Below are 22,618 nucleotides of genomic sequence, written 5' to 3' on the forward strand. Positions count from 1 at the left end.
TCGGTAACAATTATGAGTGCAATGTCGTCACCACGTTGAGGAGGGCGATGAATATTATTTAGTTACATGGTTTAGACGATAGCAACATGTTGTCATCTGAGCTGGTGATTAAATTTTAGAGAAGCATTTTTATATGGCTGGTAGGAGTTTGCCAATTTGATGCATTGCCAATGTAATTAGCATTGATTCTGAATGGGGGGGGAAATGTATCAGTACACCAGATGTCAGAAGCTTTGCACCTTATGGCAATTAGGTGTGTGCGTGCGTGTGTGCGTGTGTGCGCGTGTGCGCGTGTGTGCGCGTGTGTGCGTGTTCTAGTTACAAGCATAAAGGTCAATTGGAGAAGCAACACCTGGTCCTCACTGAGTGAGTAGTTTCCTAGGCGATGGGTGTCTCTGAGTGTGTTTGTTGTACATGTTGTCACCAGCCCCTAGGAAATCAGCTCCTGCTTGAAGAGATTCCCTCTGCACTGATTCTGCTTGATCTGTGCAGAAAATGCTGTTGATTTGACGGGGAGCCTTTGTTGCAGTGGAGCTGAAATCTAGTTTGGGTTTCCTCCAGCCTAGCCAACAGGGACTGACATGAAAGTGCTCTCAGGATGTTTTATTCAGCACGCAGCCCTCTCTCTCTCTCTCTCTCTCTTTCTCTCTCTCTCTCTCTCTCTCTCTCTCTCTCTCTCTCTCTCTCTCTGTCTAGCTACCTCGCACGTTTGTGAGGTTTTCCATTGATTCTGAAGTTTACAGCAGTGCCTCCACGCTGAACCGAGCCCCATTACAGTAGGGGGCTTTTTCAGGTCAGACATCCCTAGATAAACTTGTCATGAAAAGACAGCAACATGTACGTTACATGATTGACAGCTGATCTAATCTCTTTGTGCACCACACATCACTGGAGCTCTTACAGCAAAGAATTTTATACTTACTTTCTGATACAGTCCTATGTGTGTCTACATTTGTGTGTGCTTGTACATTATCAGCCTCCATTGTTGACACACACACACACATATATGAGGGAAGTTTTTTTTTTTAATAATATTTTGTGCTATAGTGTGTATGTGTGTGTGGATGCATGTGAGTGTATTGACCTTTTTACAGCACTTTTCTTTATAAGTCTGTGTTTGTTCTGCTTGTCTGTCATTCTACACCAAATACTGAATTGCACTGTGCAGTTATAACCTGAAAAGGAAAGGTTGTGATGTAGCTAAAGAGATTAATTATCACACTAGCTACACCCAGCATTCCCCTGCATGCCACTGTGGTTTCCAGGGGAAAGGTTGGTGTTTATTTTTATTTTTTTTCCCCCTCACTCACCGCTCATGAGGTTTTACAGTTTCCACCATGAGGTTGTTGCCACTGACCTGACCTGACCTACTGTCAAACCATGGGCAGGGCTCAGACCTAAAGCCCAATGCTTCCTGTTTAAGTGATGGGAGAGAGAGAGCTGAGAACAGAGACTACTGGGTATTAACTGAAAAACATAGCACTCTGGATTGTATTGATGTAGAATTTAAAAATGACAAGACCACTTGAGTGACATTAGCTCAATGAGGAATGTATCTGGAGGCAGTTTCTTAAGGTATTCGACGGCCCTTGGTTATTTTTGCTTTTCTCATTTTACTCCACCCATGCTCTGCTATGTTGTCCAGATGTGGAATGTCTGCCACCAGTAACTGATATAGATGGGCACAAGTATAAAGTCAGGCTTCAAAGCACGGTTTAGTTACCCCAGTGACCTCACTGAATCTACTTCGTCTGCTTTTTTAGATTATACTAAGGAGATATATAACAGCTTGTTTCTATGGCTTATCTGTTTTTCACATGTTCACACATAAATGTACATGTATGAGTTTGAGCTCTTGTTGCACTGTTTTAAAGCCTGTTAATCCCGTAGAGGCTTAGCAAGAGTCGAACTGCAAATGGTCCCACCTACACACCTAAGAGTCGGCAGCTGCTCTCCATCTCTTTCTTTCACCCCCCCCCCCCCACTCCACCCCCCCCCCCCCCCCCCCCCCCCCCCCCCCCCCCCCCCCCCCCCCCCCCCCCCCCCCCCCACACACACTCTCCATTTTCCTCTTTTCACGCACGCTCATAAACATTATGTTTAGAGCAGGGAATGGAATTGCCTTGTGAAATAATGCCCTCTGCTCTGGCTGTTTTCATTATTAACAAATGCACTACAGTATAGCCAGTCTTGAATGTTAATTCATTCCGTTGGAGCACTGTATGTTCTCAGAGTCCACTCTTGTGTGTTTGTGCTGTACGTGCGTGCACGTACCTATGCCTGTTACACTTACATGCTTGTGTGCATTTTCTGTGCATAACTCTCTATTTCTATGTGTTTATACAGTATGAGTGCTCTTTTGATCCACTTGTGTGTATCTCTGCCTAAAGAGAATCTCTCTCTCACCAGCCCCACTACTCCCACACACTCCCTCCCACATATCCTCCACTGGTTGGGCTAATCACCGCCTGTCACTTTGCCACCCACACACACATGCATGCACATGCACACATAACACACACACCTGCCTTCCCTCCCTCATTTCCTTCTTTCCCTTCTCTCCCTCTGTTTCTGCCATCCTCTCTTTCTTTTATCCCTCTTCATGTCGAAGCAGCGAGCACTTATTACCTCTGTGACATTTGTGGCTTTCCCACTCCTCAAGGGAAATACAGGAAATATAGAGTTCTTAGGTTTTAAAGATATATACAACAATCCTGACTAGCTCTGCTCCATTGTTTTTATATTCCCTTGAACTAAGAGGCTTGTTATTTACCAGCAGGCCTTTAGCCAAGGAGGCAATTTACAGGTTTTAACTCATCCTGAAAGTCTTTGTGTTTTAAATTGTCCTCGTACTTTTGTTGTGAGTGTCAGAAGTACAACCAATCATCCAGTTTTTCCTTTTTACAAAAACTTTGGACTGGCTCAGGTGAATCGGGTACATTAAGATCAAGTGTATTTAGAGCCAAAAACATGTTTACATGAACCGTACTGGTAAATCTGAGCAACACTGTGGCGATAACTTTTTCGAGAAAAGTGAAGTTTGAACACATGCAATTCAAATGCAACCCACACAACCAGTCATACACTGCAGAATTGCAGAATTATTTGTGGTACATCTGCTGCCTAATATGGTCAAACTAATGTTACTGTAGGGCAGTTGAGTTTCATGTTGTTGGAAAACAACTGGATCTTTTTTTTTTTTTTTTGTTCCCCATTTATAGCATTGAAACCAAAATGCTTTCTCAAGCTATTTCTCAAATCTTTTGGTGTTATGTTTGTCCATTTAGTGTAGTTCCCTTTTTTTTTCAGCAGCATGTCATACAATCGGTCAAATGGTCACTGTATTTTAAACACCACCAACCCACTGGAGTGAAAGCCCTACAACATTGCTGTCAGAGCACACAGACATAAAATATTTTATGGATGTAATCAACCAAAACAAGACCAACAGACTTTGAAGGTAATTTATAAAACCCAGTCTTATATATGTATTCACCTTTGCCACAATTGAATATAATGCACTGGCATGACAGAAGAGCTAGGTGGTATACCCTGTATACTGACAGGAGATCGGCTCCTGGCTGCATGCCCGTTCATGACTGCGGTCTTACAGACTTGCTGGAATGGTCAGCCTGTTCTTTTAGTGTCCTCAGTTGAAGCAGAGTTGAGAGCTGCTCTGTGCTTGGCTGGAGGTGTTCCATTCGTCTGCCCTACATGGCTAGTGGTTCACTGTTGGAAGTTGAAAGAAACTGAGTCAAAGTCAGGCTACAAACTGAGTTCCAGCCCATTTTGAATGCCTGCATAAACAGCGTGCGTATTTTATACATTAGGGTATGTTAAATTCCAGCTGGGTTTCCTTCATATGGCTCACTGATTATTAATAAAACTATTGGCCCTTTGGCTAATTAGTCTGGACAGAAATGTGAAGTGGTTACAGTTCAGCCTCGCAGCTGAAGGAAATCAAATATCTTTCTCCAGTCTTACAGTATCAACTTTTGTATCCTTGCTAATTGCCACATTGTAATAACACTGATGTATGATTCAGCATAAAGACTTGTCATTTGGGAAATTACATGCATTAGGCAAAAAAGGCCATATTAAATTGTAGTCAACCAGTGGAAGTTGCTGCTGGGAGACAGAACCCATTTAAAAAAATAAATAAATAAAGAACCTCAAAGCCTTCCATAATTACGTGAGAAAAAAGGTCCAGAAAAAAAAAAAAGTCCACACAGGGAAAATGAGGCTGTAAACTGATGTAGCATAATTGTCTTTTTTAGGTTAATGGATCTAGGACATAAGAGTTCTGCTGGAAAATGGATGCCATCTAAAATGCTAAATCACATCTGTTAGGAGCAGAAGACCTCTTAGTGGTGGCAGATGAAGCGTTAACTCTGACATGATGTATTTGAATGAGCGCCCAGGAGTACACACATTGTATACATGCAGCTCTCTGTTTCCTTATTCACTCTTTAGTCTGGCCTACCTCTCCTCCTCCCGCACCTGTCCCTGTTTAAATGAGAGCAGAGGAGCTCTTTTCTTAGCTCTGTGGCACCATCCCAGGGGTCCCTGCCTTCTCCTGCTCTATTTCTGAGACATGCACTGCATTGTGGGAAGTCAGTGGCCTCCACACTATCCATCTACACGCATTCACATTGCCCTTCATTTGTTCGTGGCAGTAACATGCTGAAGGTGAGCCACGATACAGCTGGTGTGTACATGAACGGGACACACAGTTTACACACGCACTCACTCACTTATGCATGCAGCAACACAAAACACCAGTCAGTACCATGTCACGTAATGTCAAAGTGTGATCAAACCAGTATGTGGACATTTTGGTTGGTGTATGCAAATCTGCGTTTTGTTGGTGTGGGATAACTACGGAAGAACCCCTGAAGTGTGCATGGTCTCGCATGTGCACAGTATTAGGGCTATCGACTTATCTAATTAATATCTTTTAAAATGGAACAGGCAGGAAGGAGATATTAGTTTAAGTCTTAATATTTTATTAGATCTCTGATTTGGTAGAAAAAAGCTTTGCATAATGATAGAATATCATACACACCTGGAAACCTGTGTGAAACATTAGTTATTCTCACCTCACTGGTGCACAAGCAGACCTGAGCACACTGACTGATTAGAGGCCCTTAGTGTCCCTGCTTTCTTGGGGCTAACTTGCTGGATCAGATAACACATGCAGTCAAAGAGCTCAGTTTAGTTTTTCACTCTGCCCCTCCTTAAATCTCCATACCTCAACAGGTAGCTGCATGACTGTTCTGTTTTTTTGGGGGGGATTTTTTCTTATTACCTCTACTCAAGTTCAAGCAGCTCTGCTTCACAGCTTTGGAGAAAACAGCACTGTCATTAAGGCTTAAATACTGTGCAAGTTTTCTGTTACACTGATGTAACACTTATTACTGCATTCTCTGGGGACGCACAGACACATGTAATTATTTAAAAACTGGGCTGCGGGGGTTGGTGTTGGGGGGTGAGAGTGGGAGTAATGCAGTAAAATCTATCTCAGGCAATGTCTTTTAATATATTTATTTATTAATATTTTATGTGATTATTATAATCTGATTTATTTATCAAAGTCAAAACTGAATTGATTATGAAACCTTATTTTGGTTTGTGTTATTAACTTACTACTGTACAATCAAATATTGTAACTGATACGTGACAAGTTTCAATTTAATGTGACATCAGAGGAATTAGGCTTTGGTTCTTTAATGCTTATTTGTATGTTGTGGTAATACCTGGCCTTGCTCTATCAAATGGCACCTAATGACCTCAGTAATATGGTATGATAAGAAATGCAGCATTCTGCGGGTTTGGACACATCGCCTCTACAGGACATTTTCTAATGTTTTTGAAGTTGATTATTCTGTTTGGTTTGTTTGCTTTGTGTTAGCATTTTCTACTTTGAGTCTCCATGCTTCCCTTTTCACCCATATTTACTCAAAAACTAGAAATAATGGCTTTTCTATGTGTAAAAAACCTTTCAGTTGTTATAGCTGTTTGCTATTGTTCTGTTTGGTTGTGGCGAATGAAACAGCAGATTAAAGAGGCCAAACTCCCTGATACCAGATGGTTTGGATTTGTTCCATATATATACAGTAATATCTAGTAGACAGTGCTTCTGAAACCTTATTAGGTTATATGTCAAGAACACTTTCAACTGCTCTTTGGCCCACTTCTCTATAGAAGTCATACATTTCTCCTGTAAGCCTTCATCATGGCCTAAATGCATGACACCATTGCTGGACAAACTTATATTAGGCTAGTAGGTTGAACAGCTGTGATGGCTTCCCATTTTAGAAATCTTTCAAATGCTGTGTATCAGTTGTTTTCTCCCATGAGAGTCAACATGAATACGCAAAGTGTATCCAGTTTACAGAACTACTAAATGAGTTTGTGTGTGTTTATGGATGAACTATACTATAAGTATAAGCTGCCATTTCTTCCAGATTAACAGTTTAGATGTTATGGTTTCACAAGGGAGTGCAGATACATATACACTAACGCACACACGTACACACTCACATGACCACCCAGACTCTCCGCTATTATCTGTCTCGCACATTGTCCCGCTGCCCCATTATACTGCCCAATTGTCTGTTTCCCGTGTGACTTACCATGCCAGGTAGGTAGGTATTAACATCACTTTGCTGTTTAGTTACACACATGCACATGCACACACATACACACACACACACGTGCATGCATCCATGCACTGTATACTCCCCAGGTGGACTGCTCTTTCCTCCCCAGGGAAATACAGATGCTGATGTAATGGTAACTGATAGCAAGGGTGGAGATTGTTTGAACAGCTTTTTGTAACGCAACATTTTTCAGCTGCTGCCCCTCATGTAGCGACTTCTCCCATGGCAACGACCCTAGCATTATCCTGCTTCCATGACAACCCGTAGTGAATCTCGCTTGACCTTCACCAGTGATTCACTGTCTCTCCATCCACCTCCATCCTCTCCCTCCTGCCATCTCTCTCTCTCTTTCTCTCTGTTCAACATTGCAAACTTCCACTTCCACTTTTTTTCTGCTTCATAGCCCACATTCTGTTATTCGGTTTTTTTTTTGGTTTTTTTATTTTTTTATTTTTTTTCCCTTCTACCTGTGTGGGTGTATCATTGCTACTCTTACACAAGCAGTCAATACATCTACACAAGCTGATGTCATACTTCAGGGGACAGTCTGTTCATATGCACCCAAGTTCTGTGTCCGTACTTCCTACTCTGACTCAGTGGTTTAAGCTAGTAGGCATGTGACTGCTTGTTGCTGTGCTGCAGGTGCAGATCAACTTGAACTCGCCTCCCTACAAAGAAGCTATTGTTTTCTTTCAGCCATTGAATCAGGCATAGTTGCAGTGAGCTACAAAATATTGATAGAATAACAATAAAATCTTTGAGGGTTTATTTACTGGTGTATGTGTGTGTTGTGTATCTATGTGTTGCGACGTGTATGTTTTTGCGTTTGTGAGCTTGTCACTGTGGCTATGAATCTGTGTGTCATGTAGCTTTTAGATGGTATGAGGAAATCCTTGTCTGACTTGCAGCTCTTACATCAATTCTCACAGGTTGTGTCATGCCTGCCATATATTTTCTGTACAAAACAATTGCACATCACATTCAGATTTTCCACACTACGTCAGTTTATTGATTTTTGATTGAATTCTCTGCTGTTAATTGTCCCTGAAGGTTCCTGTCCAATTTTCTGTTACCATTGTGTGATATGATATCAAAGTTGCCATGGTAACTATTTGCATCTCCAAAGTGTGAATTTTTTTTCTGCCCTGTTTTGGTTGGCATTGTACATCGTGCAGTAATAAAACTGCAGATGACAAGGCAAAATCTCTCACAGATTCATTTCTTCTTTACCTTTCTGGCTTCTTGGAAATGCCCTGTCCTCCTGCCAGTTTACTTAATGCACGTGTTTGTCTGCGGTACAGTGATGACTGCTCATTTGGTAATTGATCAAGCTGGTTAAAACCACCGACAGAATGCCAAGGTTTCTAAGCCTGAAGGGCTGTGATCAGGGATGAGTATCTGTAAGCTTCTTATAGCACGCCTGCTGGGAACTGACAGGATGCTTTGGCCTGCTTCTCTGCTCCTGTGAGGCACATGATCAGAAGGCAGGTTGGATTCTGGGCAAGAGGCCTGACTATCATGGCCATACAAGTATTGTAGGGGGTAGTATGTAAATAATAGATGGGTTTTATTTCTGTATTTTTGCAGTCAACAATATGGTTGAAACAGCATTTTACCTATTAGAATGACATTTATATCAGTGTTTAAAGCTACACAGTCCGTGACTGTAAAAAGGGATGTCATGTGAATTGATCTTTTACTGTTTGACTTTATATTAATTTAACACCCATGTTTAAGCTTTATCAGTATATACAAACCTATTCAGTGTTTGTTTTTTTTTATTAAGTAATTAAACAGTAAGTCATCTGTGTTTTCAACATTAGTGTAGCTGTGAAATATATTGTATTCTGCACATAGACATGACTTCACTCCAAAAGTTAGCACTTTGTGTTCTACTTTCTTTTGCCAGTGCTTTTTGTCTATTAGCGACTGTTGATTTATTATACATAATGTATTTTCTCTCCCTTTAACGTCTAAAGCAGCAACTTGCCTCACTGCTTTCATGTCCCTGTTCCGTCAAGTCACTTCAGTGTCGTCTGTCTTTAGCAAATTGCATTGTACGTGCTGTGTGCTGATAGGGAGACCACTCCAAAGCCCTTTTGGTAAAGTAAGATTTGTTCTGTAGCTGCCTCAGCAGATGTTTTCATTTTACTTTCATTTTGAGATGCACTCTTACATGTCCACTTTTAAAAGAGGACACAGCAGGAGAATGTGAAATGAGATGAAAAAAACCTGTACACACTGAAATGTTCAGTACGCTGTTCCTACTCATTCACAAATGCCCTGTACTTATTTTTAATGGTTTATTATATCCAGTTTATTATGTCTGCTGTGAGACAGTGATAGATTATTATCTCTGATAGTGGTCTAGTCCACCTTTTTTTTTTTTTTTTTTTTTTTTTATTAGATGCTATGAATGTTGTTACTTAAAAATCTATTTTCATTTTCATAAATTACACCACAATGTCCTGTCACAACTTTATTGGTATTTATATGACTGAGCTTCTCATCTGTATTCACTAAAACATAATGAAATTAGTATACAGTCAAGTAAATGGATCATATGCAATATGTCAAAATCTAAGGGGCTTTGGACATTTTGGTCAGGATAATGAGTGTCTCATTTTTCTGTACATGTACACTGTCTTTCAACCAGGTGTCTATGTATGTCCTTCGCTCAATGTAGCTCTTTGTGTTCCTTTTCTTGACATTGCACTGCATATTCAGAAGAGGCAGCCTGTAGGTATATGACAATAAAACAATGCCATTAGCTGCATGACCCTTCTTATCCCTTCCCTATTTATTTATTTATTTATTCCTCCTTTTTTTTAACATGGAGACTTTAACCTTTCTTTGAGGTGATCTAGAAATCACATTGCCTGATGTCAAGATTAATCAAAGAAAGAAATGCAATATGTTCGATCTCCTTGAGACATCAGCCTGAAGAGCCAAATTTTAATTTTAAGAATTCAGCTTGTTTTATTCGGGGTTTCATTTTCTTTATTTCCAGTTATATTATTCCAAAAACAAACTTTTATCGTGTTCATTGTCCCACTTGTCTTGTATGTTTGTGTGTGTTGTATTACTGCATGAGCTTTGCACGCTGGGGTAGCCCAGTTCCTCTCCTGCTTTTATTGTTTCTTGTTTTTATCTCTGGTTTTCTACCTTTCTCTCCTCCCTGCTTTTCTGCTGTGGAAAGGCTTCTGCTGTTGAGTGTTGTTCATGTGTTGTTCTCCCTGTTTCCATCCTCTCTGTGCAGGGGATGTGCTGTTCCAGATGGCTGAGGTCCACAGACAGATCCAAGTGCAGCTAGAGGAGATGGTTGGTATTCTTAACTGAAAGCTTTTTTAGCTGGTTGCTTTGCCCCTGAGCTCTCAAGTTCCTGTGGGCAGTGCACAGGATATGTGACAACTGAATGAACATGAACTCATACTGATGAGCAGACATGCTGAGCTCATATAAACCCAAACTGCTAACACAGTGGGTGGCTGGGGAGAGGGCTAACTGAACAGTGTGCTAGTTTGACCAATTATCCACAGTCAATTTTAACTGCACATCAATGGTGCCTTGGAGCTTGAGCACCCTCAGGTTTACTAAGATACCCACAGTTACTGTAGCTACCCCTGAATGATAGGTTCACATAGTTTTCACATCTATCTTGATTTTTTTTTTTTTCATTTTACTTGATTCTGTACTGACCACTCATATGCTTAGTTCCTGAGGCAAATACTTCAATTAATAGTTTGTGCATCTCTTGTGAACATAGAAAGCATTTTACTGTTTTTATGTTCAGCATGTCTAAATGGGTTTGCTGTTATTTGCACGTTATTGAACTGTCCTTGTGCTTTCTCCTCAGTTGAAATCGTTCCACAATGAGCTGCTCTCTGAGCTGGAGAAGAAGGTGGAGCTGGACGCTCGTTACTTGACTGTGAGTATCTGATAGACTCATTTCAGCCAAGACCCAAGGAGAGCCTCAATCAAATACGTCCATTCAGTATTGTAGCTCATTTAAATCCTTGACATTATGTTCCATCAAACATGTTGAGACCAAATATGTCTGAAGTAATATTAGAGATGGAGTTGAACCCATGTGTGTTAACATCTGTGTATAAGTCAGCGGGAAAATTACAGGATGCATCTGTGAAACGAGACTCTTTGAAATAATATTTCATGGCTCCACACCCATCAAGTATGAATTGATTATAATAAACCCTTCCTGGAGTGTGTCTGTATGTGGAGCTGGTCTACATGTGATATCTTTAGAATGAGTGGGCTGCAGCCTGAGTGTAGAGCAGCACTGCTGTGCATTGTTTTTGGGGGAAGGGATAATGTTGCCATTATCGTATTGCGTTGTTGAAAGGACCACGTTACGAACTGCTTTGGCTTACAGCTACTCACTCACACCCTCACTTGATACTCTTTTAAAAGAGATGGAAAAGGGGGGTTGTTTGAGTCATTTAGGCTTTTGGCTTTTTAGCTCTTGAGTTCTCTGTAAAATCATACACTATGTCATCATACTGAGTTCAAATTAACGTATACTGATGTAAAAACTCTCCCAGTAATCTTTGATGCCGTGCATCATTCAAATCTGTGTTTGCTGTCTAAATTGATATGGAAAAGATGTGAAAACGTTTTATGATTTTGTCCTTAGTTCAGATCCATCAACCATTTCAGACATTTCTGTCTTGGCATATCCCTGAAGTTTTGACATCCATTACTTTTAACGAATTTCCTATAGATCTGCTACAGCGATAATAGCAATCATTTTGCTTCCAGACTTTGTGAATTAATCATCTGAAGTTTTGACTGGGTTTTAAAAAGTCTCATAGGGAAGTGTGCTTTTATGTGAGTATGTGTGTGCGCGCGCTGTTCCCAGCAGTGCATTTGTCTGTTCTCCCTGTGCCTCTCTCTTTCTCGTCTCACTTATTGGCTCACTCGGGGTTTCACAACACTCCTGTCATTACACAGAGTTCAGTATTGGGGCATAAGGTTAAAATGCAAAAAAACAGCAGATAGATTATCTATGAAAAGGAACAGTTTTGGCCGATCAGCCTCCCTGAGAGACTGACACAAGTGTCAGAGCCTCCAAGTATACTATAGTTCATCTACTGTCTACTTTTTTTTAATATCAGATTTAAACATACTAATTACCTAATTTTTTGTAGTAACCAGTGAGTGAGAGTTGTGGGTACAGGCACAGGCAACAAAAATCACTTGGTTTTTGCTTTAAGTAGGAGCAACATTCCAGCTAAATGAGGTAGATTCTTGGGATATTATATTACTTACCTAATATTACCCTGCAAACTAACAGCAAACTTTTCACAATAGACAACTATGTCTTCTCTAGTCATTACTGTGATGTATGTGTAGTGGATTTTCCACCAGGGAGCCTTTCTGGGAGTCAAATTATCTGTGAATTGCAGAGCAGCAAATGTTGGTTCAATTGCTTTACCTCAAAGACCAAGAGGCAGTAAAAAAAAAAAAAAAAAAAAAAAAAAAAAAAGTCATTCATTGTTTTTGTGTTAAAAAGACAACACCTGTGCAAATGCATGTTTTGGTCCAGTTTGTGTGAAAACATATTGAACAAATCAATGATTCAGAGAAATTCCTAACATGGAAAATGAATCCATAGCACATAAAATTAAAATGGAAAATTCCAGCAGTTTTAGTAGTTTGTTGAGAGGCCACCCGTTGTTTAGAGGTTTTCAGCCCAGCTCAATGAACAGCACTATAATCATTCAACTCAAATCCAAACACGGCATATGTCATAGTTGTAGTCACCCAGTCATAACAACCTCTTCTTTTCTGCTCTTTTACAGCCAAACGATACCTAGAGGAATCCTACCTACATCCTCACTGTCTTACACTATTCAGATGTGGGTGTTGAACCCTCATGCATGAGCTCTTCATTGCCAATTTTGCCTCGTACAGAAACCACATGAGCTTTGTCACATCAGACCCAGTTACCATAGCAACAGAGCTGGTACAGCCCGGAAACAAAGTTGTTTTTCTCAATAAATAAGTAATTAAATAGGCAAATTAAATAAATAAACTCTGTAAAAGGGCTAGGCCAGTCATTTTGGTTGTTACATATCACATTTGTTTTTTTAATTTCCAGACAGCCACTGATTTTTGCTCTCTACAACACTAAGAAAATCAACCTAAGACCTGCTTGACATGGGTAATCAGTTTAAGAGGCACGTTCACAAGCTGTGTTATTGCAAAATCAAAATGTGAAGAAAAATAATAAGCATATTGGAGCCTGCAAAGAATTAGCTTGTTTCTTTAATTAAAATAATTGATTTCAGATGTCAAGCCCTCTTAAACAAGGGGGGGGGGGGGGGGTTAAAACAGTCCATGCTTGCATATGTGCCACACAATAGTAATATAAGTTCTAGATAAAGGAAGGTGAAATTTTTGGATGGATTATATATATGTAAAGAAAGTTTTACAACTGCAAAACTTTGTACTGTGGTGAAATGAGTTTAATCCAGTTTGCAACTTTCAGAAATAGTTTGGCTTTACTTGTGTGTGTGTGTGTGTGTGTGTGTGTGTGTGTGTGTGTGTGTGTGTGTGTATATACAGTATTACATCCTTCTCCCCAGGCTGATTAATTGGTGGTCCTAATTTTGTTTGTGCTGTCTGTTTCCTCACGTAGGCTGCCCTGAAGAAATACCAGATGGAACACAAGAGCAAAGGGGAAAGTCTGGAGAAGTGCCAGGCTGAACTAAAGAAGTTGCGCAGGAAGAGCCAGGGCAGCAAAAACCCCTCCAAGTATGGAGAGAAGGAGATGCAGGTAAGGGTTTTATATTTTTAATATTAAGATTTATACAACAATTAGAGGGAAGAATCCTCACAAAACCACCAAAATGGACTAGTTATTTCAGGAGGGAATTTCTTTTATTGTGAAGGGCTACTAAAAACAAGAGAAAAGACAAAATAACAAAGCAAAATTAAGAAAATGAAAATATAAAGACTTTCAAGGCAAATCATTTCACTGCACTACTAGCAGTATTTGTGTGCATGTGGGTGAGTGTTGGACTGAAGACTTACTGTATGAGTCTTGGTGAAAAATAATGACTTTATTCTTCAAAAAGTAAAGACATTACACAAAACTGCAAGGATCAGGGTGGAGGCGGTGGCGACAAAGTGCCCTGAGTGGGAAGGCAAATAGTGGAGGTTTGATTATGAATCGTTTGCCCTTGCCAGCCGACTACACATATACAGCTGCCATATAGACCCACATGTCAAAAAGATAATAGTGTTGTGGCAAAAATGTAAGAACAGACAGAGTACAGCTTACAGGATGGCAAGTTTAATAGGAGAGCAGCAGAATCACAAACACAGCCTTTTCATCCAGTACGAGTCGATTTGATCGACAAAACCACCAGGCTGCATGAGGGTTTTATAACCACTGAGCAGCTGAGTTCACACACATGTAAATCACACTTACACAACATGTATACAGGTGACTGTGACTACCTGTTTTTTTTTTTTTTGGTTTTTTGTTTTTTTTTCCTGCTCTGTGTGTCCCCCTGCTAAAATACAAAACATTATTATGTTAACACGTTAAAAGGTCTTTTAAGTTCACACAGGGGGACAGCCAGGATGTCTGTGGTGGAACAAAAGGTGGCATATTGTATATATGAAGATTCCTATCACAGTCAGCTGCACTAATTGATGTACTGGAATTTACTGCAGTGCACCCAGTGTGTTTTGGCATGACAGAGCTTGTGTGTACAAGTTGAAATAGCTGAATCAGTTCTTTGAAAAAGGACTAGATAATATGGCAAACCTTTAAGGATGATGTATCTCAAAAATAAGGCTCACAGCATTATGCTAATATTTACTGAGATTATTAACATTAGTAAGCGTTTCAGAACTTTCTTATGAGAACACATGTTGTTTGATGTAATTTTTCATTATATATACTGCTATGAGTTATAGTTAGTTGACTAGGACACAAAGCATATGCTTGTGTAACTACTTATAACACGTCAAATGCTTTTTATCAAGAACATTAAATATATTTGTAGCACTTTCAGTCTTCAGGGGCCAGCATTTCAAACCAGTCAAAATGTTTATATGCCAAACTGAAAGAGTCATCCGTTTCACACAGTGAGCAAAGCCGTGTTTGCTTTGGGCGTCAACATTCACGTAGTTATTTCCATAGCAAAGCAGTTTGTGCCAGGGCGGCTCAGGTGAAATGATTTTTGATCAGTGGGAATCTTCAGTGTTAGATATAACTTAATTATCTTTCTCATTTAGTTTTCTGTCACTCAGCCACCTATTTAACAAGGAAGAGAAAGTGTACCTTCCTTGGAAGATGCCACCAAAGGCTCTCCAACTCTGTTAAACCACTATTGCAGGCCTGCACTTTTTGTTTTTAATAATCCTTTAACCAGTGTGTACTCTCAAATTGGGAAAAAAGACACAGCAGAAAATGGCGACAGTGTGACTGCTGTGTCTTCACAAGGATTTGACTGGAAGCAGAAAGTCTGACTCCCTGGAGGGATGGAAGCAAAAATCTCAAACTGACAGGTCAGGGCTTGCACAGCAATTGCTGAGCTGCTGCTGGTCTTGCTGTGATTTATGACAGGCCATGACAGAATCATGTTGATAGCTGGCCCAGAAAAATGATTCTACCAATATGAATACAATATTTTTGTAGAATTCATTGTCTGCTTAGGTGCTACTGGAAGAAAACATTATTTATATACATAAACGCATGCGTTTAGCATAAACATGCATGCACATCTGCATTTCCTGGGATGGCATTGATGTGACTGCTGTGTCAAATTGAGTTTGCTACACTGTGTCAGGGACAGCATGAGAGATAATTTAAAAGGTGTCATCAAGGATATAAATTATTAGCATTAATCATCTGGGAACCATAAATATCCACCAAAGATTTTATGGAGCTTCAGTCATATAGGTACACTGCTATGAGAGTAATGTTGGTTAAAGTCACATTAGCACCAAACATAAGTCCCAGGGTTAATGAAAGACCCAATTTCATCTCATCAGCACAATGATATCATTTTTTTATGGTGGACAGTTGATGTTGTATGTTACCTGTATCCACAGGAAGATATTGTAATTGACTTAGACCAGACCATTAGAATACACACACAAAAAAACAGTTCTGTGGTGCTTATTGGAAATATAGTGTAGTACTGTAGCATTAATTTTACAGAGTCTGCATGACTGATCAACTGGCCCCATCTGTGCAAAGGAAAGAGCTCAGGCTCTGGACTCATAATGTACAGTCGGTTAGCAGAGAAAAGGAAAATCAATCTCCCTTTTCTCATTTTCAGCCTGCTCACTTTCACTGATCATATCACGGCTGTGGGCGTGCGAGAGAAAAGTCAGCTCGTTTGTGCCACGAGTCCTCTGGGGAGGACAACACAGAGAGGGACAGAGCCCTCAAGACCTGAGTCTCAAAGTGATAACCATCCACCTACTGTGGAGAAGGTGTAGATATACAGATCTACAGTGTCCAAGTGTTTAGATTATCTTGGGTGGATAAGTGGAAAGTGGTTGAGAAAGTACAAGGAGAAGTTGTCAAGGCAAGCTCAACATTTCCTCCTCCTCCTCCTCCACATCTGTGTTTTTTTAGCAGATGAGAGTCACTAACTTTTCTTTTTTATCTTCTCTCTTTTCATTAAAAAATAAAGTGTGTCTGAGCGAAGTCTGGCAGCGGACACAGATGGTGGCTGTATTTCATTGATCACCATCTCTCCCTCTCTCTCTCCCTCCTTCTTTCTCTCGCACTCTTCGCTGTTGTCTCTCCCACTTCTCTGTCTGTCTCTTTGTCTGTCTTTCCTCTCATATCTGTTCTCTTCTGCCTTCAGACATTTTCACTGTGCCATCTCATCAATGGATAAAGCCCCTGCCAAAATGCTAATCAGCTCATTATGTAGTTCAGCGGAGTGGACCAAGGTACCATCAAAAGGGGTTCCATCTAGATAAACTCCTTTGCACTGCATAAGTTGTTAATAAGGGCCCAGATGGACAGAGAGAGCGAGAAAGAGAGAGTTCAGGATTCAGAATTAATGTCACTATCTGTTTAATACACTTTGGATTTCTTCATATCCGTGTCAAAGTTGAAAAGTGATTCCAATATGTTGTGCATAAATACTGTATATCCATGCAGATACAGAAAAATTGGTTGTTTATGTGCAAGTGCCGTAGATCCATGCAAGTACTGTAGGTGTAGGTGCTTTCTGTTGTACTCTGAAGTGTTACAATTCACTTCTTTTGAATACAAAGAGTGCTGATGATGAAGGAACAGAAGAGCCGACCTAAGCAGCTCTGTGCAGGGAAATTGTTTTGAATCCCCACAGGATTAAAGGGTATAAAACTGTTGTGAATCCTACTATATGATTCACATTTTGGAGGTTGTGAATCCCTCCCTTCCCACTGCTTATATGATAATTATTGGGAGCTGTATTTAACAGAGTGCATAATTTCACATTCTTTTTTTTTTTTTTTTTTTTTGTGTATGTGTGTGTGTGTGTGTGTGTGTGTTTTTTCCAGGATATGTCAGTAGGAAAGGACAAATAGTGAGGCAGTAATGCTGCTCAGGAAAAGTCTGCATTGTAGCAGGTTTCATTTATATTCATAACCTTTGCAAAACAAGTCATTCTAGCTATGGTGCAAACTGAGTTCATGCACAGATAGTAGTGGCTGTTGTCTACAAGGGCTGGGTTTCTCTGGTGACCTTTTGAATGGTTAGCGAACTGGGCCATGTGGATTTGATGAGTCGAGGGCAGGCTCGTTGAGCCACTTCTATTAGCTCTCCTTAAGTGTTAGAGAGGCCGGCAGACAGTGAAAAAAAAAAAAAAAAACACAAAAGGGGTACTCCAGCTTGGAGACAGAGAGATAACAGGAGTAGAGGGCGAGAAGGAGCAGCCAAGCTGGTTGTTATCTTGAAATGGGTGTTATGGCTTTTTTGGTGCAACCGAAGACTCATTCACAAATGTTATTAGCTGACACGCATGTGTGTGCTAGATGTTTCTTCACTGTGCCATACTTCTGTCCTTTCTCCCTCTTCTCTTTATCCGCTGTCTGCAGTATAGTGTATGACTCATACCGAAATAAAATATTTTAACTTTTTCACAAGATGGGGGGGACAAAATCAACCTGGCAGCTCCAGTGGTATATATCTACAGCGTGATTTGGCTCCTCCCTTCCCAACTCACCTTGTTGAGACAATGCCCCTGCTTTTTAACTGAAGTCTGTGCCTTTAAAGAGCTATAGTAACTAACTAAACCAGTTTTAAAGCACTTCATTTGAGTTAAAGCTGTACAGACAAAACTGAATAAGGTCAGGGTGCTCTCAGGAGAAAAATGTATTGATCATGCTGGCTTAAATTGACAACTTGGCTGTGCAAATTCATGTAACGAATGGTGTAGGTGGATTTCTTTCTAGTACAAAAAAGGCCACTTTTTAGCCACTTTAAATATTCATCTGCACTTGGAATTCCAATGAAGCAACTCTGCGGCTGTTGGCAGTGGGGAAGTACTGTGCTCTGGTGGTTACTAAATGAAATACAGGTCCAGGACATAGATGATGTCTGTTCAGACCCATTTTAAGACAAGTTCAAGGTACCAACATGCAAACTCTGCTGTTCATAAAAAGACATTTGTATGCACATGTCCACAAAACCACCTAAATGCCATTTCCTCTTCAAACTAAGACTCCCTGTAGCTACTCACTTGTGTGTGTGTGTGTGTGTGTGTGTGTGTGTGTGTGTGTGTGTGTGTGTGTGTGTGAGGGAGTGGGGGGGGGGACCAGGGACCTTACAAACTGACAGCACTGCAACTCTCTGTTGTTGTTGCTTACTCCTATACACACATTAACACACCTGTTATGTGTTATTGTTTGACATGTAAAATGGATTAGTGGGTCTCTGTGAGCAGTTCCTCCTCCACACCGCAGGATCTTCAGTCGTAATTGCCTCGCCTCGGTAGCACTCAGCAGGGAAAATTTGGCCAGAGAATGTTATTGAGTAAGGCTCTCTCCTCGTACAACTATTACCGCCAAAGTGCACCCAACCCCTAATTGCTCCAGTGGAGCTGTGCAGTGATTGACAGTGTTGTATTGAGCAGCTCCTTTGTATGAATGTGTCTAATTGTGTGAATGTGAAGGAGCATATTATTAAAAATAGTACTTAGATGTTATCCAGGGGGCTTGATCCCTTTCCCTGTCAGACCTTTTGTCCACCAGCATTACTCTCTGACTGTGAGAAATGGTTGGACATGCAGTACAAAACTAAAAATAAGATATTTACTGTAATAAATGCTCAAATCCACAGATGTTATCTTCAATTTAAATATCTGAGTTTGTAAATTATGTGTGATTGTGTGTTCCTCTTCAGTTTGTGGAGACCATCAGCAATAAGCAGACTGAGCTGGACACCTTTATTGCTGAGGGATACAAGACAGCCTTGTCCGAGGAGCGTCGCAGGTACTGTTTCCTAGTGGACCGCCAGTGTGCCGTGGCCAAGAACAGCAGCGCCTACCATGGCAAGGTAAGTCCAGTTTGACCACCACTAAGAAAAAATGATAATCAATGATAATTTTTAAACAGAATGGAGAAACACATGAACATCATAGACAAAAGAATGTCTGTACCATTGGCAGATGAGCTTGCCTGTCATGTCTTTTAAGGAGACAGCTGTTTAAGCCACTTTAAAAACCCTATAAACTCTTGATGTCAAATCTGACATAAGCATTCATTCATCTCATGTCAGATGAATGAAAAAAAAAGAAAAGATTTTCATGCGCTTTAATAAAGACATGAGTTTATAGACAGAAAGGGCATTAATGCCTCCTTAAAGCGTTCCCTTTGTGCTTTTGTGTTGATTCTAGCCATCTGTCATCTTTTTTTTTTTTTTTAAATTTAAATTCACCTGCTGTAAAACTGTTGTTCCGTGAAAAGAACATAGTAGGAGATATATAATTCAGTCACATTAGATTTGACCACTCATAGGGGACTCTTCATTTTAAAAATTCATTAAGGCTGTAGACAATGCCCAGCTGACAGACATATCTGAAGCTGTAATCAATCATTGCACCTTCGAGCATATGGCCACCTTTTTATGCCTTAGAACTCCCTTGTTCAATCAATTTATAAGTAGAAAAGGCATCAAAGTCTTAGTCTAGAGCGAGATAGATTGAAATCAAAACTCAGTGCAATGAACAGGATAAGAGTTACAAATTGTTCCGCACCCATATTGTTTACAACTTTCACCAGAGAATTTTGTAATGCCTGCTTGTTATTTTCACATTGCTGCTGACATTTGAAGCAAAGAACCTTTGAATCCCAACAGATTTCCCCATATCATGACAGCAGAAGTAATGGAACATTATTTAACAGGGTTTAGGCAGTTTTATTTGTTTATTTTTACATGCGTGGTGTGTCTTTGTAAGTTCGTGTGTATGTACGAAAAATGTATGACTATCCATTAGCCAAGAATGTGATATTCCTGGGTAATGAAGTACATCAGTCTCCTAGGACTGCTGGTGGGTGTGAACTGCCATTCGCGAGGTGTGTGTCCGTGTGTGTCCGTGTGTGTCCGTGTGTCTGTGTGTGCTGCTGCTGCTTCTTCCTTTTTTTTAATCAATGTGAACTCTAGTCATTAATCAGGATGGTGGTGTGCGTGAGAAGAGTTTACCTTCAGCAAACTGAGGAACCCTTTCCCAAAGGGTTTTCCCAGTGTTTGTCTGTGTGCAAAATGAGTGTGCGTGCGTGTGTGCGTGTGAGGGTGTGTGTGTGCGTGTGTGTGTGCGTGTGTGTGTGCGTGTGTGTGTGTGTGTGTGTGTGTGTGTGTGTGTGTGTGTGTGTGTATGTATGAGACAGAGATGGTGAGCACTCCTGTTCCTTCATACAATGTGTTGCATTTTGGTCTATTAAAAGAAGAGCTGTGACCACAGGCTCTGAGGTATTGCATTGGGCAGTACCTCAACCTTAGTTGCATGTTAGTGGGCCCTGGCTCACCCACGCAGCACATTATCAGAGCTGTGTAAAAGCCATTGGTCAAGGACACACAGTTTGGTGAAATCTTTGAGGACTGAATGTTTTTAGAGAAAAGGAAGGAAATTATTTTTTTTTTCATTTTTTGCTTAAATTAGCTTTTAACTGTAGCGTCACATTACAGCTTTATTAACATCCTTATTCTCTGCATACTGCATGTGTTATGTTTTATTTCATTTTTTGTCTTTCTTCAATTTTTCCTTCCTCTTTTCAGGGTAAAGATCTTCTAACCCAGAAGATTCCAGTGTGGCAACAAGCCTGTTCAGACCCCAGCAAGCTGCCAGAGAGGGCTTTGCTCCTGGCCCAGCAGATGGGGTCTGCCACCCTTGGAGGCACAAGCCCCTTGCATACCTCCAAATCCAACCTGGTCATCTCAGACCCCATCCCTGGAGCCCAGCCTCTTCCTGTGCCCCCAGAGCTGGCTGTATTCATGAGTAGTGGCCTTGGACACTCAGCGGTGAGGTTTTTTGCTGTGTTGTTTGTTTTTGGTGTTCTATTTTTTTCTTTTGTGGTTTTTTTTTTTTTTTCCCTATAGCCAGAATCTCCTTTTTCGGCCCTTTTTACTAAGAAGAAAATTATTTCTTCACAATTTTCTTAAGTACTACCACTGAGAAGGAGCTAACAATTCTTTCCTAATGCTTATCCACCACTAGCCCTCTGTAAATAAGTTAATCATCCAATCATCTCTGTGGTCTTATTTTAAAAATGCTGCTCCCATTTAGCATCTATAGCTCATTGTGGGCACATATTAGTTCACATCTTTGCTACTTTTGGCACTCTGCTGTGTACTTGTACTTTGCTGTTGCAACAATGCAATTTCCCCCATTGTGGGACAAATAAAGGTTTTCTTATATTATCTTATCTTAAAGCTTAGGTGAAAACTCATTAGACTTTTTTCTGAGGTAAACTACAGAAGTTATTTTTTTGAAAGTGAATTAACATGGGCACAGCAGATGTTGCTTAATCTAAGTAATAGTGCAGTATTGCAGCGAGTTAGTTTACCTGCTGAATCCTGAATATGTCTGTTTATTTATACCAGAGGCTGATGGGCCCTGATGGTATGTCCATGGTCAATGGGACTACAGGAGTCCATGGAGAGGAATATTGGACAGATGGGGGGACTATGTCTGTGTCCCAAGTTAGACCTTCATCCCCTCAGACCCAGGCACAGGGGCAATCCCAGGCCCAGCCCCAGAGACAGGTCAGCGATGTCTACTCCAACACCCTCCCTGTGCGCAGGCCTGCCCCTGCCAAGAATAAGAACCCCGTGGGTAAGATGTCTGAACACTCCTAGAATTTAATGAGCAACAGAAACTCTGCGGCAATAAAATCATCAGCAGAATACTGAGCTGAGAATACTGATTCCTGTCTTTTTACTCAGAGCATTTTAACATAATATAAATAGATAAAGTCACATTACGACTGACATTGCCTACTAACCTCGGTGGTAAATGACAGTGTAGGCTATTAGTTTGGGAAGGCCAAGAACTTCTGGTCTTTTGTGTCCCAAAGCTCTGGTCCAGGGCTTGATAGCAGCATTGTCTTATGTATTTATATCTCAGTCTCATGAATACATGAAGACTGGTGATTCTGGCACTCTGTACTCTTAATGTTAATCATGGCTCTGACTATTCACTGCCCTCAGGAGAGACACGGACCTTGCCCAGGTCTAGTTCCATGGCAGCAGGCCTGGAGAAGAATGGGCGTTCCCGTGTCCAGGCCATCTTCTCCCATGCCGCTGGAGACAACAGCACCCTGCTCAGCTTCTCTGAGGGAGATGTCATCACCCTGCTAGTGCCTGAAGCTCGAGATGGATGGCATTATGGAGAGAATGAGAAGAACAAAATGTAAGATTTCATTTATTCTATTTTGCAAAAGTACCACCAAAAGTAAAGTATAAATTAAACAAGCTCTCA

General features: G+C 40.6%; 1 protein-coding gene across 4 annotated transcripts in view; it reads left to right on the forward strand.

Annotated features, from left to right (window-relative positions):
* The window catches only part of LOC113140676 (brain-specific angiogenesis inhibitor 1-associated protein 2-like), a 44,185-nt gene that overhangs the window by 16,796 nt on the left and 4,771 nt on the right, over positions 1 to 22,618 (forward strand). For all 4 annotated transcript variants that reach the window (XM_026324582.1, XM_026324581.1, XM_026324579.1 and 1 more), the window contains exons 4-10: positions 9,922 to 9,983; positions 10,519 to 10,590; positions 13,321 to 13,458; positions 19,045 to 19,197; positions 20,917 to 21,159; positions 21,742 to 21,973; positions 22,348 to 22,549. In XM_026324582.1, coding sequence (XP_026180367.1) covers positions 9,922 to 9,983; positions 10,519 to 10,590; positions 13,321 to 13,458; positions 19,045 to 19,197; positions 20,917 to 21,159; positions 21,742 to 21,973; positions 22,348 to 22,549 — 1,102 coding nt within the window. The remainder of the gene's footprint in view (positions 1 to 9,921; positions 9,984 to 10,518; positions 10,591 to 13,320; positions 13,459 to 19,044; positions 19,198 to 20,916; positions 21,160 to 21,741; positions 21,974 to 22,347; positions 22,550 to 22,618) is intronic.

The sequence above is a fragment of the Mastacembelus armatus genome, chromosome 8 (assembly GCF_900324485.2).
Source record: "Mastacembelus armatus chromosome 8, fMasArm1.2, whole genome shotgun sequence".
Taxonomy (NCBI): Eukaryota; Metazoa; Chordata; class Actinopteri; order Synbranchiformes; family Mastacembelidae; genus Mastacembelus; species Mastacembelus armatus.